The 27,349-nt window shown below is 44.7% G+C and overlaps 1 protein-coding gene across 9 annotated transcripts in view; it reads left to right on the top strand.

Moving 5' to 3' along the window:
- Positions 1 to 27,349, top strand: part of ZFYVE16 (zinc finger FYVE-type containing 16) — a 57,831-nt gene that overhangs the window by 3,374 nt on the left and 27,108 nt on the right. For 2 of the 9 annotated variants that reach the window (XM_025214750.1, XM_025214744.1), the window contains exons 2-7: positions 4,001 to 4,075; positions 8,811 to 9,944; positions 18,620 to 18,730; positions 18,921 to 21,124; positions 25,352 to 25,448; positions 26,899 to 27,045. In XM_025214750.1, the coding sequence (XP_025070535.1) occupies positions 18,661 to 18,730; positions 18,921 to 21,124; positions 25,352 to 25,448; positions 26,899 to 27,045 (2,518 nt within the window). In that variant the 5' untranslated portion in view covers positions 4,001 to 4,075; positions 8,811 to 9,944; positions 18,620 to 18,660. Of the gene's footprint in view, positions 1 to 4,000; positions 4,076 to 7,369; positions 9,945 to 17,155; positions 17,470 to 18,619; positions 18,731 to 18,920; positions 21,125 to 25,351; positions 25,449 to 26,898; positions 27,046 to 27,349 lie in introns of those variants that run through there. The other 7 variants (XM_025214748.1, XM_025214747.1, XM_025214746.1 and 4 more) reach the window with 7 other exon arrangements.

The following is a 27,349-nucleotide window of genomic DNA, read 5'->3' as shown; positions in this document are numbered from 1 at the left end:
GTAAGGTGTTGGTGTTGTTCCTCTGATGGTTGTTTTGTGGTTGGGGAGCTTGTTCTTGGAGTAATTTGTTCCATTTCTTCTTTTTATGTAGGATGAATGCTGTAGAAAGTTTTTCGTAGTCTCTTTGTATCCGCTGTATATTGTCAGGGAACATGCATGGATTTCTGTCTTTTAAGTTGTTGGTAGTATATGGTGATTTCCTTCCTGAGTTGGTCTCTTCTGGAGTAGAGTAGGTGAAGTAGATGATTTCTAAATTTTTCTCTGAAGTTCTTCTGCATAGCTGTGAAGCATATTTGGAGTTGTGTGTAATAGTCAGGGGATTGTAGATGTTTTGTCCTTGGGGAATGAACTTGTGTTTCTTGCAAAGGCTTAGAAAATATATGTCGCTGTTGAGTTTGACTTCTTTCTTTTTCATGTTGTACAGTTTCCATTTCAGACGGCTGAATTCGATATCTTCCATGTTGCAGGGGTTTAGGTTGTAGCTGTGTTGGTCTAAGGACATAGGCAGACAAGGTTCCTTGGGTGAATTTGATATCTTTTATTAGACCAACCCAAATAGTTGGAGAATAGTTATTAAGCAAGCTTTCGGGTTCAAAAACCCTTCATCAGGCTAAGGAAGTTCCAGCAGTTGGTGTGTGCTCTTCCTGGATGGAATGAAAAGTAAAGAAGCCAGGGGCTGGGCTGGGGAGTCAGTTGCCAGGCAGATTGTAATGTATCAAAAATCCAATGTCTATATTTAGTCCATGATCTCTGGTATCCAGCAGGTTGATGAAATGGAGCTCATAGACTCGTCTCTGGGAAGTGTTGTGTAAGTTTCCCTTGAGGATCAGGACTTCTTCCCCATTGCATGGCTCTCTTGGTACCCTAATCCTGTCAAAAGTCTAAACTACTGGGAGTGAAGGAAACCTGTTTAATATGTCCTTACACCTCAGATAATTTTTCTGGTAGAATAAGTGGGCCACGGATGACTGGCCTTTATCTCAGATACAACTTTACAGTTGGAGTTCTCTTTGTTGTGTTGTTTAAAGTCGTGTCGGTAGTAATGGTATGCTGTGGTTGGGGTATGGACACATGCATTTTCCATGCAATATACTGCAGACATCACCAGATATTTTTTCCTGCTTGCCAAAGTACTTTTGAAAACATGGCTCAGATCCTGGATATACTAGGGAATCCTTGAAAGGCTCTTCTCGAAACTCTGGATTGCTACCTCTGCCCATCTACTTCAAAAAATAAAATCAATTAGAACTTAAAGTTGCTGTAGCTCTTTCAAATTAATGTATAGGACAATTTATAGCATATAAATGGTGGCTGCAGTCCTGTATGCACAGTACATGCTGATAATGGTTCCTCAAACGCAAGCTTGAACTTTAGCAAAATGTTTGCTTTTATTTCTTTATACAGCCTTTTTGTTTTTTGAAATGTAAAATCCTGTTTCAGGAGGAGTTTCTTGATGCTTAGCTTTGTCACATGACTTGACTGAGGCTCACCTTATTGTACACACTACAACTTTCTACTTTTTGAGCTTTTTTTGATTCTTATCTTGGTTGAAGGGGAAAAGTCACTTGATCATCTTTTCAAATTGTGCTAAACTCTGTTAAGTGATTTATACCATCTAAAGGCCAACTTAAACTTTTTTCTATGAAATACTTTGTACAAACTATTGTATCTTCACTTACTTCCTGGTCATTGTATAGTACTAGCTGACTTTGAAATTAAATGTTGCTTGATGATTTTTTTTTTCTTTGCTACAAAAACACTTGAGTAAGTTAGTAAACCAAGAGCCAGTTCTAAATTAATAAATTACGTAAAAACTTTGAGAGAGTCTAAAGTTTTATGATAGGTTTGTTTTAAAGTAGATCAAATGATGACTTGGAAAGGTGATAGCACTTGTAGTAAGTTTTCCTGTAACACATTAACGAGCAGCATTCTTCTTGTTCATTTGCCTATGCTGGGCACTCCCATTTACAAAATTAATGGATTGATAACTGAAAGAAAGGCCTTCTTGATAACAATTGCACAGAAATCCTTGGGGTCAGTTTCCCACCCCTACCCCCTTTCTTCTCAGTAAAATACTTGCTTCTCTCTGGTTAATTGCTAGCCAAAGACAACTAAGCGCTAAGTCATTGTGAGCAAGATTTATGTGTATTTATCTACTTCTTGAAGTTCCACTTTGCTATACATCCAGACAGAAAAAACAGCTGATGGCAAAGCATTATCTGATTGTTAACTGTTGATATGTTGGGGTCCAGGATCAGGTCCTTGTTGTATTGGGCCTTGGGCAAATGCAGATGTTATATCATAGCCAAGTGGTGTACTGCACCCCACTGCTGGGAATTTAAAGCCGTCTCTTTTACAGATCCTTGCTTCTCATTAAGCATGAGTTCAGTGGTTTTCAGAGCTGCCTGCTGTAACTGCTTGACTGAATTTGGGGCAGATAGTACATTAGAGACGTAAGTGGCTCAGAGAGGTATAAGGTTTCATAGAAGGCAGTCTTGATCTTCAGGAACCTTATACCTCAGTGATCCAGTAAAATCTGTAAGGTGCTACTCTTGTCCTGTCTTCTGCCTGACTTCAGTCTAATGCAGCTAACTACTCCTCTGTACTTATGCTTGACTGAGCACACTTCCCATTGTGGACTGATCTTTTAAAAACAAACTTTCACAGAGTACTGTTCTTGTAATTGACCCGTAAGCTGTGGAAGAAGTGGTTTTTTTACTATTAGTAGGCATTTCGTCTCTTGCTTTTGCGTAACTTCCAAGATTTCAGCCAATAAACTTTTTAAGGTCTTTTTTCTGAAGTGGGAGCATAGTTATTGATGGAATAAGAATGTAAGTGTCATAATGGGCCAGACCAATGCTTCATCTAGCCCAGTATCTTGTCTCTAACAGTGGTAGGTAGGGGATACTTTAGAGGGGAGTACACATGAACAGGTTCTATCTAGAGTGATCTTATCCCTGTCATAGCCTCCCTGACTCTTTTATTTACTATATTAATGGATCTGTCATCTATGAATTTATTGAGTCCCTTTGAATCTGACTGTACTATCTGCCTCTACAAGCTTTCAGTGAGGGATCTTATTGAAAGTTTTGGAAAATCCAAATATATTATGTCACCTGGATCCCCTTTGTCCACATGCTTGTTAACATTCTCAAATAACTTGAATGGATTGGTGAGGCAGGATTTCCCTTTACAAAACCCATGCTGACTCTTCCCCAGCATGTCATATTTTTCCATGTAGGATCATAGAAAATCAATGTTGGAAGGGACCTCAGTAGGTCATCTGATCCAAGCCCCTTCTCAAAGCAAGACCATCCCCAGCTAGATCATCCTTGCCAAAGCTTTATCTGCCTGGATCTTAAAAACCTTCAAGGGCAGAGAGTCCACAGCCTCTCTGGGTAACCTGTTCCAGTACTCTACTAGCCTCCTAGTAAGAGGTTTTTACTAATATCTAACCTAAACTTTCCTTGCTTCAACTTGAGACCAGTCTTCCTTATTCTGTCATCTGCCACCACTGAGAACAGTCTAGCTCCAACCCCTTTTTTAACCCCCTTCAAGTGGTTGAAGGCTGCTATTAAATCCCCTCTCAGTCTTCTCTTTTCCAGACTAAAAAAACCCAGTTCCCTCGTCTCTTCTCAGAAGTCCTGTGTCCCAGCCCCCTAATTATTTTCATTGCCCTTTGCTGGACTCGATCCAATTTCTCCATATATTTTCTGTAGTGGGGGCCCAAAACTGAACACAGTACCCCTGATGTGGCCTCATCAGTGTTGAATAGAGGGAAATAATCACTTTCCTTGATCTGCTGGTAATATTGCTGCTGTTGCAGCTCAGTATGCTGCTAGTCACCTTCTCAGCAAGGGTACACTGATGGCTTATATTCAGCTTATTGTCCACTGTATTGTCCCAGGTCCTCTTTTGCAAAACTGCTGCTTAGCTAGTGTGTAACCAATCTGTACCAGTGCCTGGTATTGTGACTGCTGACTTTTATTCTTTATTATAGATTCTGCCAGGTATGGAAGTGAGACTCACTGGTCTAGTTCCCAGGATCGCCTCTGGAGCCCTTTTTGACGATAAGGTAACCTGCTAGTCTTCTGGCACAGAGGCTGTTTGTAATGATAGGTTGCATATTATTGCCAGTAGTTCTTCAGTTTCACATTTGAAGTCCTTTCGAACTCTTAGGTGAATGCCATCTTGTCCCAGTGACCCATTAGTGTTTATCAGCTTGTTCTGAAACTTCTTCTAGTGTCACTTCAGACTTATCTGCTAGGAGGAACTGATCTGGTATGGGAATTCCCCCAGTAGTTTCTGCAGCAAAAACATGCAAACAATTCATTTAGCTTCTCTAATATGGCTCTACCATCTCAAAGTTCATTGTTTTATGCCTGGTCATCTAACAGTTGTACTGGTTCTCTTGCTGGCTTCCTGTTTCTGCTTATTTTAAAAAGCTCTTATTATTAACGTTAGCATCTTTAACAAGGTGTCCCTTGAATTCTTTTTTTACCTGACTTATTTTGCTTTTACACTTGACCTGCCAGAGTTTGTATGCTTTCCTGTTTTCTTCATTTGATGACACTTTTTTTTTTTTTTTTTTTTTTGAAGGAGGCCTTTTGGCCTTTAATGGCCTCCTTAACCTTGCCATGAAACCATACAAGGGTTTTATTGGACTGCTTGCTACCCTTTCTAAATACAATATCCACTTTTCCTGAGCCTCTAATATAGTATTTTTAAACAGCTTCCAGGCTGTCTGCAGGCCTCCTGTTTTTTTGGGTTTTTTTACTACTCTTTTTAATTTCTTTTTAACTTCCTCATTTTTATGTAGTTTCTTTTCCTCAAGTTGTATGTCAGTGGGAGAGAGTAAGCCAAACAAATCCACCATGCTATGTTGTTTAAATTTTATTGTTCTGGTCGCCATTGCAAAGTGGCTCTTCTATGATACCTTTTGAACCTGGTCCTGTGTGTTACTCGGGATTGGGTTTAGAATTGCTTCTCTTGTGCGTTTCAGGATGCATTTTTCTAGAAAGGAGTCATTTATTACACCCAGAAGTTTTATCTTCACATCTTTTGGAGTATTGTGACTTAGTCCTAAATGAAATTTGAGATCGTACAATCTAATATCCAATAGGGGTGCACCGATAGAGATTTTTGGGGCCAATACCGATAGCTGATATTTAAGGAGTCAAATCAGCTAATAAGATCCAATTTCTGATACAGATGCCTCCAGATGGTAAGTCTAGTGTGGTGAATGGGCATGAGGGAGTGTGAAGATCACCGCCTCCCATGGTGAGGGAGGGGCAGGGAGAGGTGCTGACCAGCCAGGGCAGGGGGCACAGCTCCTGCTGCTGCTTACACCCCGCGAGGGCATGGGGGGGGCGGCATGTGCCCCCTGGATCTGCACAGAGCAGGCTGCAGCAGGAGCTGGGCAGGGCTCTTCTGCTCTAAGCCTAGCCCCCGCTGAGGTGCTGGCAGCGCTGGGAAGATGCTGCAGCCACCCCAAACTTTACTGCTGCTCCGCTCCCAGCACCGCCGCCGCTAACCAACCAGCACAACCCCGGCTAAATGCCCCACCTCTGCCCATGCACCTGGAAGAGCCAGGGCTGTGCTGAGTATCTGGCAGTGGCAGCACTGGGAGCAGAGTGGTGACAAAATTTGGGGTAGATGCAGCATCCTCCCGGTGCCTGATCCAAGCCCAGCCCTCATCGAGAATAGCCCTATGCAGCCCCGGCTGCAACCCGCCTCATCCTGCTCTGCCCAATGCAGGTCCAGGGGCATGCCTCCTCCCCCCCCCTCCCCCCTGCCCCACTTGTGCAGCACCTGCCCTATCCTTCACTGCGGGGGGTGTTTGATCCTCCCCACTCCCTGTCCACCACACCGGACTTACCAGTTGGAGGCAGATCTCCACGCTCCCAGCTTTGTTCCACGCTGCCTGAGTGCTGTGCTGACAGGCGTTTATCTGCCAAATTATTGGCCCTATCAGGCCGATATCCAATACAGCCAGTTTTTTTTAATATCTGTACCGATCTGATACCGGACTGATGTATTGGTGCACCTCTAATATGCAGTCGCCACTGCATATTATTTTGTGCTTTTGAAAAATAACATTTTAATGTTTTGGCCGCCATATTTCGAAAGGATATCACATGTGACAGCGGAATAGGAGCATGTCTTTAAAACTTGAGTTGAAAAGAGTGGAGATTTGTATAGCCTTTGAAGGAAGGTTCTAAACATATTTCTTTAACTAACTCATAGTAGTGAGATCTTGTATTGATATAAATATGGCAAATTGCATCTTTCCTCTTACCCTGAAATTGAGCAATCTGTCTTCTTACCGCCTGTGTTTGCATGGTCCTCTGCCTTTTGTCTATCTTGGTAAATAAAATGTGTGAATGTTCCTCAAAAGGAAAAATTTTTGAATTTTTCAGAATTTTTGCTTGTTTGATGCAGCCAGGAGTCCTTGCCATCTTTCTCCTACATGTAAAGTCCTCTTGGTCTTGGGTCCTTTGTTCACTACAGGCAAAAACACTTTTACAATATGAATATTCTTTCACTGTGAGAAATTAAAAAATACAAATAATTCATGCAAAGCTTGTGGTCGCAAAGTGGCTTACATCAACAAAACCACAGTAATTGCTATGAGTACCATTAAAAGTAATGTTCTGTTATACCCAAATGCTGCTAACCCATGGAGCTTACTAGAAGAAAATTGTACAAACTGAGATGACAGTAATATATAGTCACTTAACTGTGCCTGGGATGGAATGAGCACTTTAGTATAGCTGAATGTAGGCTATATTTACAGGAAGGAGCGACTGTAAAAGGGGTTTTGGGCAGTTGAACCATGATTCTCAGTGCAGTGCTTTTGAGTGAAAGAGTTGGGATGATTCTTAGAGATATAAATAAGAATGGTGAATAAGAGAAGAGGTTCCATTACCCCGCTATTTGGCACTTTTGACCTCTGCTGAAGTATCTTTATTTAATATTGTTGAAGTACAGACACCAACAGCGGAGGGTTCAGGGAACATCCATAAGAATGATTAGAAAATATACTTAAGAGGCTTGCGAAGCTATGTCATCTTAGCTTATTGAAACAGGTTCAGGGATGACTTGATCCATCAGAAATGCCTACATTGGTAACACAAAGTTGATAAAAATGCTCTTTAATTTGACAGGTAAGAATCAATGGCTGGAAATTAGATACTTTCAGACTAGAAGTAAGGAACAAACTTTTTAAGTTACAATAACTTAACTGTATTTACTTTAATCCAAGACAATACCCCTCCTTCTGTTTAACATGGATGGTGGGGGCGGGGAATCCCTTGTCTTGGATTCGAATGCAAGGTGGGGGGTCGGGGTGGGGGGTCAGAGCTGCAGCTGATGCCTCACCCCTGCCTACCTCTTCCGGCAGCCTCTCCTTCCCCTATTGCTTAACCTTGCTCTGGCTCCGGCTCTAGCAGGGTTTCTGTGCCATTTGAGTTGATGTAGTAGCAGCAGCTCCCACTTGGCCCCAGAGCCCAGGATGGAGATGCTGTCACTGCCACACCTACTACTGGGGTGTACTGGGGCTAGAGCAGACATGTGTTCTGTGCCCCAGGCTGGAGTAGAACTGGAGCCCTGCTGGGGTGAAAGTTGGTGAATGCAAGGGGGTATGGCAGAGAGTGGTAGGAGGGGAGGGGATGGGGTGCAGGCATTGTAGGGGCAGCAGCTAGCAGGGGGGCAGGTGTCGATGAAACGGGGAGAAAATAGAGGGGACAGGCATAGGGAGCAAGGGACAGGGGTCAAATGGCTTGATCCCACCATCTGCCCACTCTGCTGCTGCTTTCCATGCTGCAGCTGTAGGGGGAAAATCTAAGATGATCTTCCAGTAATTATGTTCTGAACGTGGAAAATTATAACACATTTATAAATTTTCCAGACATAGAAACTAATTATTGGAGGGTTGTCTTAAATTCGGATTCATCTTGGATTCAGGTAAATACAGCCCTTGCTAATAACATGGTAGCCCTTTTTGTCTGGATCCAGCCTGGGGTGAATTTGACACCTTGTGTTTGATAGTTAGTGCCGATACCACTATATTTGTTATTTTTGAGAGTGGCAACAAGGAGCAAGGTGAAATCTCCAGTACAAAAAACCCCTGAGAACTTGGATAGGTAGAATGTAGTTGTCCTAGCTGGACTTTGGCCAAGGGTAATGACTTTCTTTTAAAATGTCATGCAGTTTCTTATTATCTCTAGGCAATTGGAACTCAGACCTTCTTCTCATCTTAAAATCTGCCTCTCAGTATAACCCTGTGCATTGTCTTGCTGCAAATGACACCGCTGAATAATCAATATAGTTTTGTAGTTTTCAAAAAAACCTTTTTTTTTTTTTTTGTTTTGGAGGGCTACAGCAACTAACCCTATTTTATAGAAACTAGGGTAGATGCAACCACAGAAGAAAGGTGTGGGGAAACTGACATAAAAACTGATGTAAAAATATAGATACTTACAGCTCTATCTGGGTTAGTTCCTAGGTGAATTTCTCTCCTGATAGCATGCTTTAACATGTTGATTTAAAAGACAGCACGATTGGTCATTAGCTCACTTTACGTCTGCTGTTGTAATTAAAATAGGAACTAGCAAAAATGTTCTTTTCTTCACTTTAATTTTACTTTTTTTCTGTGTTCTGTAGTATCGTTTTCCATTGTCTCTGTTAACACTTTATCTTATTTTTTTCCCCCCTGTGTGTGTATCCATCCTCTTCTTTCTCCCAACTTTCCAATTTCTCTTCTCTTTCGCTTTCTCATTATGTGTTGTGTTCCTAACATTGTGTATTAGGTTCACTTTTTCTCACTTCTCTCCATCTGTCCTCGGTAAAATCTCATGCTTGTTCCCTATGCTTGTCTACTTCACAACTCCAGAATCTCTCCCATTCTACAGTATTTTTACTGTAATCAAGCCAGTGCAGAGTCCACCTGTGTGTGCAGGCTCCTCACAAGGTTGTTGGTAAGGAACTTGCTAGACAAGCTTTGTCCAGCAAAAAAAAAAATTGGTTGTGTGCACATTCTTTCTTCCCTGCACAATGTTAGTAGCCTTTTATCATGCCAGATTATATCTGCATATGAATATATGCAGGCCATGTAAGTGGAGAATGCAGCAGGCCAAGCCTGCTGTGTGGGGCTGTAGCAGAGGAGCACAGGCTGGCCATTAGGAAAAAGGGAAAGCCCTGTGTGTGGCTCGGGAGCCACATGACTGGAAGGGGTGTGACTTAGAGGTATATAAACCTAGGGCCTGAGGTAAAGGGGGCACTTTGGCCCTGCATATTGCGGGGGAAGAAGTTCCTGGGAGAGAAGGGCTTCAGGAAACAGGCCGATGGACACCCAAGCTGCCCAGAGGAGCTAGATTGAGCAGCTAAAAGGGAAGAATGGCTGGTGGGGGGGCATTGACCCAGAGCAGTGGTAAAGTTTAGTTTGTGAACTGGTTTGCTTATATTTGTGTTGCATTTAAGTCTAAAAGCGGAGGACTGGGTTGTGGCTATGGAGATTGTATGTGTGAAGAGGCAAGAAAAACCCCTTTTGAGCCTGCAGCCAGAGAGAAAAGTAGCTTACTGGCCCAGCCGGAGCTGACAACAATGGACTAGCAGCTGCCGCAGGAGCTCTGCTTTACTAGCAACTGCTCCATCTGGATTGGCCCTCTCTGCGGCTGTGCTGGTTTTTCAGGCCCACTGCCAAGAATGGAAGGAGGCCAGGATGGACAAGGGTGAATGCAACCCTGGGAGCATTGGGACACTAGAGAGAGAACCCCGGGAGATGGGGAGAAGGTTGATTTTTCAGCTCGGGAGCTTGGAGGAGCTTCAATAGTCCAGGACACTGCCACTGAGCCCGCAACAGCGAGACCTGCAAGGAGAACTGGCAGGAAGCCACCCCAGGAGAGCAAGGCAGCTGCAGGAGAGCCGGAAACACTCCAGACAAGGTCTTTTTGATTTAGTTTCTCTTTACTTTCATTTCTGATGGTGGGGTGCCTGTTAGGCTGGGCTCCAGCCACCTGGAAAAGGGGAAAGGGAAAACCAGCGACAGTCCCAGGCCGGAGGGATGCTGGTGGGAGAATTGGACTCCATTACTCAAACAGAGCTGAGTTAGTAAGGGACGGTAAACAGGCCCATTTGCCCCTGAGGAACTGACTGGGGCCGTACAAGCACAGGGGACAGACGCCAAAGTGTCTAAGGCCAATATAAATGCCTGAGTTTATAGGAAAAATTGGCCAGAAATTCTCTTATGCTTTTCTTTGAGTTTCTCTTATTTGAGAGGGCTGGGGCTTGGGGAATCGCCTGCAGCCCTCAGGGCTAACTTACTGTGTTGCTGGAGGCTGCAGCCAGCAGTTGCAACGGCCCTAGGGGCTAAGAGACTTCTTACCTGAGTTCCAGTTTCCTTGCTTTGTGGTGGTGTTCATTTCTCTTCCATTTACTAGGCCCTGACCGACTGACTTTTAGCTGGCTTAGTTGCCGTATCGAGTCAGGCACGAGACGACCGCAGGCCTAAAGCATCAAAGAAAAGGAGATCACCCACTGACAGCCAAGGGCATAACTGATGTTTTAACAACTGGGTGGAGCTTGGATGGGGTGTAGAGGAGGTAACCCCAAAGAAGAATTGGACCTGACATGTAAGGAGTGGATATTGGGAGTTGGGAGAAAAAACATTCACTAGGGAGCAGTGGGCATAAACTGTTAGAGGATGGTTTCAGGTTGGATGTGAGAGAGAACTTCTTTACAGTAGGGGTAACCAGAATCTGGAATAGACTTCCCAAGGAGGTGGTACAGTCCCCAACCTTGGAAGTCTTCAAGAGGAGACTGGACAGACACCTTGCTGAGATCATTTGATCCCTTCCAGCCCTTAATTTCTGTGATTCTGTGTCTTGAAGAAATGTTCTTGGTATGAAAAGCAAGGGCATTTCATGCGTCTCAAAGGCAGTTCATTACACAGCAGAATGCTGAGAGAACAGATTGTGCAGGTAAAGTGATATGATTTCTCACTATGGTAACAGAAGTGATCTTGAAGCAGTTTAGTCATGTAAAATCATCGTCTTTTGTACACTGGTGCAAATGTTTCCTAATCTACAACGTTCTGAGAGAGTTGCATTAATATATTGGTCGCATTTTGGATCAGCAGCAATAACAGTAAAATTAACATTATCAGCAGTCAGCTTTTTTTTGGCTGATAATATCACCGATAAATGTGGTGTGCATGCACGCAACCAGGAATGCAACCCAGCAGCTTGAAGAGTGTCCTGCCAGTAAGTCTGATTGGGGGAGGGGTGTGGGGGAGGGAAGGGACATTGTGGGGGGGCAGATAGAGGTCCCTATGCTGAGGCAGGAGCTGGGGCAAGGGCAGGTGCTGCCCAGCCAGGGCAGTAAATAGCATCCTGGGGGCAGGAGCGGGACAGGGACATGGGCAGCTTGTCCAGAGGGCGCAGGAGGGTGGGGAGGGGTGTAGCTCCCTGCAGCTGTGTGCACCCCTGGGGGGAGGTATGGGGGCCATGTGCCCCCTGGATTTGTGTGTGTTTGTGGGGCAGAGGCAGGCTGCCTAGTGTGGGCTCAGGGATAGGGGCTGTGCCAGCCTCTTCCTGGTAGGTGGGCTGGGTCAGGGCTGCACTCAAGGCAGGTAGGATGGGCTCAGCTGTGTGGGGCAGGTGTTGGCAGTGGCACTGGGAGGGGTGGCTATGGGGGGACTACAGGGAATTTTGGGGTGGCCATTGCCCACCAAGCCCCCCTTAGTTCTGCCCCTGCTTGGGGCACTCTGTTCTGCTGTCTTTCCCTCGGGAGCCCTGGTGCCCAGAACAAGGACAGCACTAGGAAGGGACTTAGGGGGCTATGGCCACCCCAAAATTCCCTGTAGTCCCCCTTGTAGCCACCGCCTCAACACTACTGCTGCTGCCTGAGCTGGCCCAGCCCCTTTTCCGGAAAGAGGCTGCTGCATCCCTTGGCCCAAGCCGGCATCCCCTGGCCCCAAACCTGCCCTCATTCCATGCACATGCCCTCCATGTCTCCCACAGAGTTGTATGCAGCAGTGGGGAGCTGCCCCCCCAGCCCCCTACCTCGTGGCCCCTGGACAAGCCACTCACGGCTCTGTCCCACTCCTGGCCCTGGGATCCTATTCACCGGCTTAAGTGGGCAGTGCCTGCCCCTGCCTGCTTCCCTCCCTCGCCATGGGGGCTTCAGTCTGTTTTTGCCCCCTGCCACGCCCCTTCCCAGACACAGACTTACCAGCAGGATGCTGCTCTCCAAACTGCCTAGCTGCATTCCTGTAAATCAGCTATTGGATCAGTATGGGCTGATATGGCTGGTTAATAATCGGCTATTGGCCAAGAAAATCTTTATCAGTGCACCCCTACATTCTGATTAAAAAGGAGCAATCTAAGGCTACTGACAGATGTGGAAGAAAAAAAAAAAGCAATGCTTTACTTTTAGCTTGCAGTGCACGGTCAGAAGAAGAACCTCATCAGTTTTACATGGCTTGCCCAACATCTGCATAGATCGTGCACTTCAGCAGGTTTTATTGGCGCTTTAATAGCTGTTGAATCCATCAGTCCAGTTGGAATGCTCCAGCATGTGGCAGTGTCTCCTGTATTCAGCATCTCTGCATTTCAAAATGGCAGTGGGGGTGTTTTAGCTGAAGCTCAAGTTTTAGTTAAAGCACCCCCGCTGCCTCTTTGAAATATGGGACACTGAATACATGAGCCAATGTGGGCATTTTAATTAAAGTGGCTCCCAAGAGCTGCTCTAATTAAAATGTCTCTCCCTACCCCAGAACATGTGTGTAGGTGCCAGGTGGTTCTAGTCTGTGTCTTTCTCTGAGGGAGGTGTTGCATTGTTTTCAGCAGTCTTCTACAACTAGTTGAGGATAGGCATTTGCTTTTGTTGTGGCACTGCCAGAAGTCCTACTAAGCAACAGAGCCTTGTGCCTGTTGCTTAAGTACAGTCGCTGCTGCCAAGAGTTTACACTCCGTGAAATCCTCTCTGTTAACTAAAAAGCTATAGGGTGAGGTTCATGGAAGTTTTAATAGGATGAAGATAATTTTTTACCCAGTCTCTTTCATTACTCTGTCCTCCTTTAATCAGTAACGTTTCTAAACCTTAAAATATTTTGGTAGCGTTGGAGTGACGTTATAGCTGTGATGATGCAGGAAATATGTGAGGTGAGGATTTGTGTGGGTGATCTCTTATTGGACCAACTGCATGGTTGGGATAGACTTAGACAAGTTCTCAAATGCAGTGCAGTTCTTTAGGTCTTACACCGGTCTCATACTTGTCTAAATGTACCGCAGTCTTGTAGTTGGTCCAGTCCTTGCTTCTTTTAAAATGTTCTTCAGGAGTTAAGCAGTGGTTAATGTAGAGCCGCCTTCCTTCTTTTTTCAGTTTGCTTCTCTTTCTGTTTTGTCTTGAACAGCTCAGCCCAGCCAGCCAAATTAGTAAGAAATGTTTTTTTCCTCAGGTGCTTTCATTTGAAAATTAAACCCAAATTTAAGCTCTAAAAATATAAAACAGTTGCTTCTGGCAATCTGATTTTCTTCTTATGTTTAGGGTAAAAAGCTAAATCTAGTGGTTTTAATATAAAACACCAGGAATTTGCAACTTGAGGTGGCACACGTCTAAACTTGGAGCATTTGTATATATTATTGGCTTGCAAAGATGTTTGAGTAGTTCATTGCAGTACACAAGCAGCTCTTTTACAAGGTTGTCCTTCCAGTGAGAGCAGCAGGAGCAATGGGATGAGAGCAGCAGCCAGGCAGGAGACTGAGGGCTTCATTTTAACTGCTTGTAAGCTGGATGTAGCCTGTGGGCTGCCAGCTGGAGAGCCCTGCCCTGGACTATGAGGGTTTATCCCTTAAAAGGGAGTGGAAGTATCTGAAGTAGGGTTTCTATATGTCTGGCTTTTCCCAGATCTGTCCTCTTTTTGGGTCCTCTGATCTCCATCTGGGTAGTTTTTTGAAATCTGAACAAATGTCTGGGATTTTGCCCTGCTTTGGTGGTGGGAGCAGGGGGAGGGTGATTGGAGGCAGGGAGCACCATGTATATGCACAGGCATGTGGCCAGCATGCAGCCAGGCAGGTAAGTCTGGGGAGCAGGGTTTGGAAGACCAGGACTTGGGAACTGTCCTGGTGGTGGATTGGTGGGTGTATGAGGGGGGCGGGTGCTTGTTGGTACTGTGGGAAGTTGTCTGGGCAGCAGCAGGGCAGATGGGAGGCACCTTCCCTTCCAGTGGGAGAAGAGGTTTGGGGGGTGGGCCTTTGAGGGCAGCAGGGAGCTCCATAGCCAGGCTGGCAGCCTCAGGGCCTGGTGCCTGTGCTTGCAGGGGCAGGGTGGCCAGGGGCTGCTGCCCAGGGGTGAGGGGCATGGCCAGGCCACTTGGAACAGCACTGGAGCCTCAGCCTAGGCATCCTCTCCTCTTCCCTCCAGTCTATGCCAGGCGCTCTGGCCCAGTTGGGATGGGGGCAGCTGGGGGCCCCCTCTGGCAGGGCTGTGGGGGAGGGGACTGTGTTTTGGGAGTGAGAAGCACTGAAGGGGTGGGGGGAAGGAGTGCAGGGTACTGGCAGTGCCAGGGGGCTATGGTTTGGGAGTGAGGGGCACCAGCAGGGCCAGGGGGCTGCAGGTTATGAATGAGGAGCACTGGCAGGGCCAGGGGGTTGTGGGTTGGCTGTGAGGTGTTGCCCCAACAGGTGTCTTCTTTTTTGGAACCGGAAATATGGTAAACCTAATCTGAATACCAACACTAAAAGTGTACAGGTATTTCAGTTCTTTGATGCAAAGTTCTAACATTCAGTAGTGACTTCTGTAATAGTGGTTGTTCTACAGTTTTTTTTTCTAATAATATTTCCAAAGATTTTTATTTTACACAGTGGCTTAATGAAGATCTTTTACTATAAAAAAGAAAAATGAAATGGTAACTATGGAAGATTTACTTTGAAATACAGAAAGGCACAATATGTAGTCTAAAACCGTGTATTCATAGTATTGGTAACCTATATTTTATTTTCTCCTCTCAGTGCTTCTAACTTATTTTTTATTCTTTCTGTTCCAGTTACCTCTTACATAAAGAAGTGTGTAAGATTGTATGCACTATATTTATTTCATAGATTTCATAGACATTAGGGCTGGAAGGGACCTCGGAAGATCATTGAGTCCAGCCCCCTGCCCAAAGGGCAGGAAGTCAGCTGGGGTCATAGGATCCCAGCAAGATGAGCATCCAGTGTGCTCTTGAAGGTGTTCAATGTAGGTGCTTGAACCACCTCCGGTGGTAGGCTGTTCCAGACCTTGGGGGCTCGGACAGTAAAGAAATTCTTCCTTATGTCCAGCCTGAAACGGTCTTGTAGTAGTTTATGACCATTCGACCTAGTCGTCATCCCTTGGGGTGCTCTGGTGAACAAACGTTCCCCCAGATACTGATGGTCACCCCTGATAAACTTATAGGTGGCCATCAGATCACCCCTGAGCCTGCGCTTTTCCAGGCTAAAGAGCCCCAGGGCTCTCAGCCTGTCATCGTAGGGTCTGCTTCCCTGACCTCTGATCACGCGCGTGGCTCTTCTCTGGACTCTCTCAAGCTTCTCCACATCCTTTTTGAATTGTGGAGCCCAAAACTGGACGCAGTACTCCAGCTGCGGCCTCACTAAGGCCGAGTACAGGGGGAGAATGATGTCCCGGGATTTGCTTGAGAAGCATCTATGGATGCAAGCCAGCGTTTTGGTCACTTTACTAGCCGCAGCATCGCACTGCAGGCTCATGTTCATCTTGTGGTCAATGATGACCCCCAAGTCTCTTTCTTGCATAGTGCTAGCCAACATAGCACTGCCGAGCCTATAAGGATGCTGCGGGTTTTTCTTCCCAAGGTGGAGAACCTTGCATTTATCGGCGTTGAACACCATCAGATTCTCGTCCGCCCACTTGCTGAGCCTGTCCAGGTCAGCCTGGATCACCTGCCTGTCTTCTGGTGTGGATGCTTTTCCCCAAAGTTTGGTGTCATCAGCGAACTTGGCCAGTCCGCTTCTGACTCCAGTGTCCACATCATTAATGAAGATGTTGAACAGTATGGGTCCAAGGACAGAGCCTTGGGGGACCCCACTAGTCACAGGACACCAAGATGTCCTGTTTAAATTCTTCATTACTCCTGTTTGCTATACCTTTTTGTGGATGAAGAGAGGATATAGTTGATGATCAGTTATACACAGCCCACAAAAAAGTCCCTTGGGAACAGTTGCAGTGACTAATCCATGGCTCAGGGTATAGGGATATAAAAGAGATGCTAGTCTACTCAAAATGTTTCTCAGCCATCTTGAACCTAATTAGGTTTGTGAATTTTAATTCTTGTGCTCCCACTTTTGCAGAAGGTATAGCACTACCCTATAAATTGTAGTATCCTATTTACTTGGATCCAAAATGAAGGTCCCCTCAGGTGGCAGAAGGTTGGGGCTAATGAGGCTCAGCACCTCCAAATGCGGGACAGCAGGCAGGGCCATAAGGCAGCCTGGCTGCGGGCTTCGGGCAGCTGCAGCAGGGGTGGGATGGGGCATGCATGCGGCCAGGATCACAGCCTGGCATGTGGATGATTGGCTGCCCAGCATAGCAGGCAAGTATCAGTCTGTCTGTTTTGTGAAGGGGAAGGGGCTTGGGGGTGGGGGCAGGGTTGAGGCCCTAGCAGTGAGGGAGGGAGTTGGGCATAGGCAGGGGCTAGGGGGAATAGGGCTGTGTCTGAGCCAGGTGCTGGGATAATCAGAGCCCAGGCAGCTTGTCCGGGACCGGCGGGGGCTCGTGCTGCTGTGCACTGTGCACATCCCAGCGGGGACTGAGGGGGCACATACAGCTTGCACCTGCTGCAGCTGCCCGGGGAGCGGGGCAATGTGATGTGCCTGCTGCTGCTGGGCTGTGCCATGCCCCCTGCTGCCTGGCAGTGAGATGCACGTGGTGTTGTGCCACTGCCTCTGACCCACACACAGATCGGACAGACACGTGCCCCCTGGGCCTCTGCCGGGGTATGCACAGTGGTGGGAGCACCCCCTCCCTGGATGAGCTTCCCAGGCTCCAATTGTCCCACCACCCCGCCTGACTGGGGCCCCATTCACCCCAAACCCTGCCTCTGCCTGTGCCCCGCTCCCTTCCTCATTGCAGGGACCTCAATCTGCCCCCTCCCCTCATCCCTTCCCCCATAGACTTACCTGGGGGGGCAGCAGAATGCATGCATGTGCACACGCACTCAGGGGCCCCCCGCAATAATTTTGTTTCCCTCCACCTATGCCTTCCCCCCCGCCCCCCGGTCATTATTTAGGGGGAGGGGGAGCCTCATCTTGGATTCAAGTACTGGCTTGGGGCAGGCTCTGACTCGGCTTGGACTTTGGCCTGGGCTTGGGGCCAAAGCCAGGGCTGAGCTGTCAGCTGCCCTGGGCCGAACGACTTGTTTGGCAGTGGAGGGAGGGAGCGTGCAGCCAGGTGGCATGTGGGGGAGACCGTAAGGTGAACTTTTAGCCTTTTCCCCTTATGCGGCACCTGCTCCCCTTCCCCCAGCTACCCCCTCCCCTCTTACCTTGTGCTCTGACCCTGACCTGGCCCAGTCGGGAGCTACTGCCTCTTCTTCCTGAGTGGGCTGGGCCACACTGCTGCTGACTGCCCCAAAGGAAGATAAAATTGGGTGGGCAAGGATGGGCAGGGGGTTTGGGAGTCAGGCTGTGAAAAGGGAGGAGACGGACACAGGCACAGAGTGGCATGGGGGCAGGCAATAGGGGGAGCAGGCAGGAGGAGAGCAAGGAGTGGGGTCTGGCCCCTCGCCCAAGCCATTGATTGCTTTCCCTGCCACAGAAGCAGGTTGATAAATTTAAGATGGCAAATTCATGAATTTCCATATAAAATCTAATTACTGGGGGGGTTGCCTTAAAGTTAAAGTCATCTAAGGATTTTAAGTCCTTCAAAGTCATTCAAAGGATTCAGGTAAATACAGCAGCAGTTTCATTTAATTGTTTTCTTTACTCCTAGTACAAGCTTTCATTTTTAACTAAAATGTTGGCTGCAAACTGCAAGCAAAACAAGTATTATGGTACTAATACATAACAAGGGCAGGTTACTGGTACATTGTTCTAAATCACATGGTTAAATGTTCACAATTCAGTTCAGTGCATTGTAATGTAGTTAAATACAAAATAACATGCAGTGGTATCGGGCCTGACGGCATACCAGTTTCTCATATCTGTCCCGGGAACATGAATAATTCAGTTCCTTGAAAACTGAACTATATTAGTTTAACCCAATTTATTGAGATTCATGAAGGTGAATTTTTAATGGCTTGTGGGTGATCAGACTTGATGACCTGGTAAGCCCTTCTGATCTAGAATGCATTTGGGTTTGGCAAGGGTGCTTAAGTTGCCCCCCATTCTGTGTTCTCTCTGTCTGGGAAGGCTCTTATGAGAGCATGCTGTGTATAAAGGATGATGCACGTTGCAGTGTTTTTGATCTCTGTGGTCAGGCGTGTGGGGAGAGAAGTTACTCAAAAAATAGTGAGGCTTTTATTGTAAAAGGTACATTTTCATGTTCCCAAAAGTATTTTATGGTGTTTCAATAACAGTTTGTGAATCAGTCCTCCTTCAGATAAATGAAATGTTCTATTTTTTAGGTATTTGAGGGATAAAGTCTCTCTCTAGACCTGTAACTAGAATGGACAATTACTTTAAAGCAGCTGTTTGTGACTTGGACAAGCTACTTGATGAATTTGAGGAGAATGCAGGTTAGTTTGCTCTCTCTTCCTTTTTTCATACAGGATTACTGTTAACTTGGTCTGTGCTTTTAGTTGTGGATTTTTTTGTTTTTGGAGGTGGGGGATTGTGTTAATGAATTTTCAGGGTTTCTTGAGGTGGGAAAGCGGATCAGGTGTTATGAACTTTGCTTTTTTTGTTTTCTTTTTTCTTTTTTAATAGATGAAAATGATTGCTTCAGGACAGCTCCAGATCAGTGCAACTCAAAGCACCACTTGCTCTCTTCAGGATCAGATTACTTAAAACCTGTATCCTTAACACCAAAAGTGCAAGAACATGATAGTAGTTATACTGTATCGGAAGAAATCTTTTTTACTAGTCAGGTGGCAACAAATGAAGCAAACTTCGAACAACCACATTTCTCCTCACCAAATGAAAAGAATGTCACCGGGCTTGATCTTCTGTCTACTGTGGATAGTGGTGCCTCAGATGAAATTCAGCCTTCAAGCCTGGGAAGAGGTGGTATACCTGTGTGCGATCTCATTAATGACACAGGTAATGTTATCTGTGCAGCAAGCAGCCAGGATGATATTCAGAAGTCCCAACCAGAGGGCTTCCAATATACCAAGGACTCTCTGATTGGCTTTGATTTACCAGCCGCTATTCATATTTCATCAATAGACTACAGTGATGTTTCAAGCACAGTGCAGCAGAGGAGTGGGGACTTACTAGTACAAGATGTAGGGCATCTTGCAACAAAAGAATTGAGCCAATTAGCTTTAAAAACAAATGTAGCCAAAGTGAAGCACTTGGATTCATGTGGTGATCAAACTAGGACACACATTTTAAAGTCTGATCAAGCTTTTGATGAACTGGAACGAATAACGGGCCTTACTGCTACATCTCTCTTCATAACGTCACAGACCCTGAATGTGCTCAGTTCCAAAGACAATACAACAAATGAAAATTTGCCTTGTGAATTATTAGATAAAAATGCATGCTGTGTAATAAGTCAAGAGGTGCAAGGAGGATGTGCTGATGAAAATATAGATTCAGAAGATGAAGGTAATGTGGAGTCTGTGCCTTCTGATCTACCAAAGAATTCTGAGTTGCACAAAAGTAGTATAGAGTTATCTAGAAAAAGTGTTTTAGCAGACTCTTCATTTAAAATAGAGGAGAAAGTTGTATCAGATAGTATAAAACGTGCAGAAGAGAATTTAGGCAGGCCAAAACTTAAAACCAATGAACTATTAAACAGTGTTTCAGCTTCACATGTATTAGCTGAAGAAGTCCAAACCTCATTGTCATGTTTTCCACTTGCTGTTTCTATATGTGGTTCATTAGTTGTACAAGAAGACACAAATGGCCCTATATTTCAAGATGAAAGAGTAGATGTTGTCAGGGATACTGTGACTCTGCATGCAGGAAGATCTAGTAGTGGCCTCCATAATAAGGAACCCTATGAAAAGACTGAATCTTCTGAACAGGAAGAATATTTAAACCAAAGTTGTTTAGAAAAAAATGGATTTACACCTGAAGAGAAGGGGGATACTACCAGTATGATTAACAAAGATAATGCTCTACCAGTCAAAGCTACTGCTTCTGTTTTTCCCATTACAGAATCTAAACTTGAATTTTGCACTGATATTCAGCAAGTTGATGGTTGTGTTGAAAGTATTGCTAATCTAGTTTTAAATGATATAGCTATTGAGGAAGACTTTTTTAAAAATGATACATTAATAAGTGATGCTGAGCTTGATGCCTTCTTAAATGAACAGTGTCTTCAGCCCAATATTGCAAAACCATTAGAAGAAAATATCGGTGATCTGCTGGAATCTGATGCAATTCAAATTAACTTAATACATATGAACAGTCCAGACTTTAAAAACGGCAATGATACAGAAACAAAAATAAAACTGAAGGAGATTAGGGAGGTTCCCAGTATTAGCAGTACTTGCAGAATAGCTGACGTTGACTATAAATTTGAGTGTCCCACAGAGCAAAATACATCCGTTATTCAGCAAGAAATAACTCAGACTAATAGTGAAGTACCAGTCCCTAATGTACCTATTGGAGGTGCTAGACCTAAGCAGTTGCCCAGTCTTCCTCAGAAAACTGTAGATCAGAGAGATGCAAGCAAGGCAAATATACCTGAGAGTGAACCTCCAGATGTGAATTCTGTATTCCCAAAGGCTCCTTTCTCAGACACCAAAGTTAGTCCTGACATAAGTTCCAAATGTAATCATTCTGACATAGAAAATAGTTTGGAAGCTGGAGAAAATCAAATACCTGCAGGTGTAGAAGCTGTAGTTCTGGGACAGAAACAGCCATCATGGGTTCCTGATTCAGAGGCACCAAACTGCATGAACTGCCAAGTCAAGTTCACATTTACAAAAAGAAGACACCACTGTCGTGCTTGTGGAAAAGTAAGTTATAGAGAAACAGTTTGCATCAAAATACTTATGCTCTTATATGGTGTATTTAAAACAACTTACGATAAGATTGTTCTGATTTGGGCATAATTCAGATGTTGATGGGAAGAAGTTTAATGCAAGTTTTTAGGCTTTTGCAGCATTTCATAGATTCACAGATTCATAGATGCTAGGGTCGGAAGGGACCTCAATAGATCATCGAGTCCGACCCCCTGCATAGGCAGGAAAGAGGGCTGGGTCTAGATGACCCCAGCTAGATGCTTATCTAACCTCCTCTTGAAGACCCCCAGGGTAGGGGAGAGCACCACCTCCCTTGGGAGCCCATTCCAGACCTTGGCCACTCGAACTGTGAAGAAGTTCTTCCTAATGTCTAGTCTAAATCTGCTCTCTGCTAGCTTGTGGCCATTATTGCTTGTAACCCCTGGGGGCGCCTTGGAACTTGGACTTGGCTTTAATAAAATTCATAGAGCGTAACAGATGAGTTTTATGCTCTGCAAATGTAAAGAGAAAGTAAAATTTCATTCTTTGAAAATACAGTTGAAGGAAAGCTTTTTATCTTCCATTAATAACTAGTTAAAGTTCATTACTAAACATTATTCTCTTTCTGGGTATATTAAGTTTCCTCTGCCTTTCAGATGATGGAAAAACAGGTTGCAATTTACCCAATATAATTGACATTTGAAATCAATTAATCCATGATATGGTAATCTTTTTAAATTGGCCAGTGTAACAAAATATAAGCTTTGCTGTTGTTAAATTTTCCTGTTTGTTTCCCCTCTGAAGTGTACACAAATGCTTAGGTTAAAAAAAAAAAAATAAGGTAAGCAATTAGGATTAGAAATGCAAGAACAGAGGTGAGATTTTTATTATTAGTATCAGTATTATTATAGTGTCTCCTCATAGAGCTGGAAGGCCTCTGTTGTTCAAGGTGCTATCAAAGAATACAAAGTTTAAACCCCTATAACCTTATGTATTATGTGTGTGGGCTGGGAGTGATCCGCGGCCCTTTTGCGCACGTGGGCTGTGGCCAGCAGCCCGGGCACGCGGGGTTGGAGAGAACGGGCGACACGCTAGAATTAGGCACGGACGCTTAAAGTTTGATTTAAAGATTATTTACTTACGCTGAAGATGGTCGCGGTGTAGGCTGGACAGTTTTCCAGGCACAGCTCCGATTTTAAATCCTCGTTTGAGGACTACGACAAGCTCGCGCTCTCCCACGGAGTTGTTGAAGCTCCGTGGGTCCGTTTATTCACTCACAATTCACTCACACGAAGTTTGCTAGGCTCCATGGATCTTTTGTGCACAGCGAAGAGGGATACGTCGAGGATTGCGCTCGGTGACGGGGAGAGGCTAGAGGATGATCAGACCCCTGTTGCCTGCTTGATATTCACGCTGGGTCGAATAGGCTCCGCAGCGCTTAGAGATCTTCACGAGACGTGAAGTCTCCTCCTCCTGGTGTTCGTGGAGTCCTCCAACTTGGGCGGAAACCACTCAAGCCTCTTATACGGCTAGCAAGCCAATCACTAGCCGCCACGGTGGAATAATTTAACACAAGCCAATAATGGGGCTCGAATTATAATACAAATGACGGGAACTCTTTGCACCGAGCATTTCTTAGATGCAAAAAGAAATGCACTATGCAAAGAAAGCTACAAATTGGCGGGAAATTCTCCCTTGCACCGGGGTTCTCCTTTACAGCAGAAAACTCCACCGTGCAAAGAAGCTGCAATTTGGCGGGAAAATAGTTTAGCAGTGCCAAAGCACACACACAACAAAAATCACACCTTTGGGTTGTGACATTATGCAGTTTTTTTAATGATATTCATAGATTTGGAAGGGACCTCAACAGGTCATCGAGTCCGATCCCCTGCCTAGGCAGGAAAGAGCGCTGGGGTCAGATGCCTATCCAGCCTTCTCTTAAAGACCTCCAAGGTAGGGGAGAGCACCACCTCCCTTGGAAACCCATTCCAAATTTTGGCCACCCTTACTGTGAAGAAGTTTTTCCTGATATCTAGATTACATGCTCTGTTTTTCCACAGCATGGATGGCATTCATATAAGGAGAGGCTGTTCAGCATTTATCACTGTTATTCAGTTTATGGTCTCTTTCCATTTTTACTGCATAATGTTTAAAGCCTGCTCAGAATACAAAATTAACCTTCTCATAGGCTTCTAAATGGCACTTATGGCATCTGAGGACTTGACATATGTTAACAAATGCATCTTCCTTTCATTCCTGTAAGGTGAGGATTAACACTGTTCTAATTTTACAGTGCATGTGGCACTGAGATCATTGTGAAGTGTGCTGATTTTGAGTGTCCACTTAGAGACTCCTAAAACCTATTTTCCCACCCTCTACACCCCCTCCCACCGAATACTTCATATTATTCCAGCACTTTGTTTAAAGCACAGTTCCCACTGACTTCCATTGTAGCTGCGAGGGCTCAGTACTCTTGCAAATTGAACCTGGGATCTTAAATTGGTCACTTAAAAATAAGGAATAGTGTTAGTCACCTCCTCTGAATACCTGGGTTTAAGCAAGTTGCCTAATGTCACATAAACTCCTGTCACAGAGGCAGAGAGAGAATCTATTTCTCTAGGACAGCATTCATCTACCTTAATTATAAGATTGATCTTTTTCTTCCTGAAGTCCCCTTCCTCACTTACTGTACCAACTCTAGTGTCTTCAGTTGCACTGCTTAACTTGCTGCATTAAATTATCCCTACCTTGTTATATAGCTATATTTTATACTTACTACTCTGTTGTGGACTTAAGGCAGAGGTTGTATGGAAAAATGTCATAGCTCATGCACATGGTAAAGTCAAAGGCGCATGGATTATCTTAAGTCTGGCACTTGGTAACTTAACCTAGTGGAGCATTTTTCCTGTGTGATTTTCTTTAGTTTAAAAAAAACTGCAAAAGAGGAAAAATGTAATCACATGGAATCATATTGACATCCACATGTCTTGACTAGGTGTTTCCATGTCTGTAACTATGGCCTTTTCAGGCCTTTTCCAATTTTCTCCCACGGATAGCTGTTGGAATCTACTTCCTTCAGCACAGTTCTCCATATCCATGCCTTGCTCATTTCTTTGTTTCTTCTACTGTGTTGTGTGAACTACATTAGGGATAGCACAGGTCAGGCTTCCTGCTCTTGAGTTTGTGGCAGCAGAATAAGAACAGTTGTAAGGAAAGTCCTGCTCAGAACCAGCAAGGTTGGGCTGGAGCATATCCTTTACACATAGCACATGCTCAACAGAGGCTGTTAGTTTGGCTAATTTCTCTGATGGTTCCAAAGAAACCTCTGTCTTGGGAGCTTTCCACTCTTTACAGGGACTGTGTCAGGCCCAAAATGCTCTAAGGACTCCAGGAAATAGCCTCCTGTTGGATTATTATACCAAAGATAGACACTCATCTTTGGTGCCTTTCAAATGTCGGTGGGCACTTTTACATGTGCTCTGCCATGTGCTGATTAGAATGCTTGAGAGCAGACTCAGTTAATTGAGTCTGCTGAAGCATCTCTAATTGGAAGGCTCCAGTGTGCTGCAGCTTCTGCATTCAGCATCTCACGCTTCAAAATGGCGGCGGGGGTACTTTAACTGAAGCTCCTCGAATGAACACCTCTGCCACTATTTTGAAATGCGAGATGCGGAATACAAGAGAAGCTGTGGGCATTTTAAATTGGAGCGGCTCCCGAGAGTATATGGGTATATAGGTGCCTGATGAGACTTGCTCAGTAGTTGAATGTGTAGTTTCATGCACCCTCAATCCCTGCATTAGGAGAGAAATGCTTCAGGCTTATCTGCTTGAAACTCCAATGAGTCCTTTGAATGTATCAAGACCTGCTTCCAAACTTTGGTGCATTTTTAGGAGGACAGGTTCATGTTTATTGCTGGCACACAAACAATCCCTGCTAAATTTTGAGTCTCATTCCAAAAGCACGGGGATGTTGAAGATTCTAAATTAAACAGCTATAAGCAAAGTTTTTAAGATGAGCAAAACGTTCTCCCTTCTCCCTCCACTTCTCTCAGCCTCATTTTAAGAAATGGCTGGACCATTTTTTTCAGAAATGGTCTCCCACAATGACATGTGTAACTTAAAGTAGTTTTAAAGATATAAACAAGTGAAAACAGGGTCTGTTAGTGGGAGGTGCTAGTAATCTTTTAACTATAGAGGGCATTATTTCTTGTAATATTTATTTTAAGTTTTGTTCTAATTCAGGTTTTTTGTGGTGTCTGTTGCAATCGGAGGTGCAAGTTACAGTATATGGAAAAGGAAGCAAGAGTCTGTATTGGGTGCTACAAATCTATCAATAAAGGTAAAAAGTTAAGTAGTCATGGTTTTGTTTGTTTGTTTGTTTCTTAACTTCTGGTGAAGTGAATACTTTGGAAAAGAAAGATGAATTTGTCTACCAAAGAGAAGGTATTGCCTTCCTAAGACAGTGACTGTAACAGTTTGCCTGGATAGTACATATCATGGGGCATGTGTAGATGAAACAGGGGCCCTAAACTGAAGCAGTGGGTTTTTAAAAACACCGCTTTTAATTTAGGGCCCTCTAAACCCCTGTGTTGTGCACACACCCAAACTTAGTTGCCTCCCTGGCGGTGGGGAGGGGAAGGTGAGCTGCTGGCTGGTGGAGCAGTCCCTGGGTTGCGAGGTGGGCTGGTGCTTCTCTCTGACAGTGGCAGCCCACCCCCAGGTGGCACCTGCCTGCAGGTACTCGGCTCAGGCAGTCCTGGGGGGCACCACAGCTGCAGAGGGAAACGCTGGGCCCCTGTGCAGTTCAGGCAGGCTCCGGGGCGGGGGAGGGATTTTGGGTGAAGCCAGCCTTCCTGGGCTTCTGCCAGGCTGCCTCCATGGGCTTCTGGCAGAGCCCTGAGCTGCACAGAGCCCAGTGCTTCACTCCGCAGCTGTAGGGCAGCAAACTAAAACTCCTCGGAGGAGGAGCAGTTTTAGTTTGCTGCGCCCCAATTCATATAAGGCACATTACGCCGCCAAATTTGCTATGGCGGCTGGAATTACTGTACCAACATGTGAAAACACCAGCACCATTAAAGCGGTGCAAAAGTATTTAACCTGCTTTAAAGTGTTGTGCCCACATGCACCTCGTTTTGTCTACACATGGCCATGGTTTTCAGTCTCTCCTTCGTGCTCTGTCATAGCCACAATAATTTCCCATATGCTCAACTGGAAGACCTTTCCCTGCGGCTACTGTGCTGGAATACAAGTATCCTATAGCTACTGTGTAGTGTACTGTGCTGGGAGTCGAGATGTTAACAAAACCCATTGCTGTATAATAGGAAACAATTTAACATTGTTTAGGGTTTTGAATACAGGGACCTCAGCCTACTTGGTTCCATAGAAAACAGCCACTATTAAACCTTTAACAAAAAAGATACAGGAGGAGGAAGAAAAAGATGAGAATGTATTATATGTTTTGAGGGATAGCATTGAAAGCTATTAAGTAAGGCTTATTTTAGTAATATCCTTGATCTCCTTTCCCTTCAGTTGTGTGTTTTATAAGGGAAAATCCTTTGTTTTGATTTATCTTTTGGGTAGTTTTAAAACTAGTATTAACTCATTCTTGTGAGAATAGAAAAGTTGATTATTATGGGCTGTAGCAATGGTATAGATTCCATTCCTACTTCCTTGATGAAACAACAAAAACAGAGAAGATGGTAGATGGAAACGGGAGCATCTGTTTCTGGTACTGACTCTTATCTTCAGCCTCAACCACAGGGTTGTTTTTGTTTTTTTTTTCCTTTCAGCACAGGCATTTGAAAGGATGATGAGTCCAACTGGTCCTAATCCAAATTCCAGTATCTCCTCTGAATGTTGTTCTGCTGTTCAACCTTTTCAGGAGGCTCACATATCTAGTACACCTAACTCTGTACTTAAACAACCAAGTGTTGAGGGTAAGTTAAGGAAACTTAATTTTGATCAGCTATCTACATTTTCAGGACATTTTGAGAATAATTGCTGAAGTGGCATCAGTGATCTTGATACTGAGCTTCTTTAATATTCAGACTATTGTAGAAAACTCCTTACTGAACAGCTAGTTTATTTTAATCATTGGATTAGCCCTTCAGAAAAATCTGTAGGTCAAGAAGAAAGTTGTTCTTATAGATAAGACACTGGACTAGGATTCAGTAGAAGAATAAAAGCTGTATCACTTCCCATCCTGGTCACTGGGTTAGCTTAATTGGAATGAAGTTGGAT

Source organism: Alligator sinensis, unplaced genomic scaffold (genome assembly GCF_000455745.1).
Source record: "Alligator sinensis unplaced genomic scaffold, ASM45574v1 scaffold541_1, whole genome shotgun sequence".
Classification (NCBI taxonomy): Eukaryota; Metazoa; Chordata; order Crocodylia; family Alligatoridae; genus Alligator; species Alligator sinensis.
Note: the sequence above shows the minus strand (reverse complement) of the source record. Positions and strands in the feature narration are given on the sequence as shown.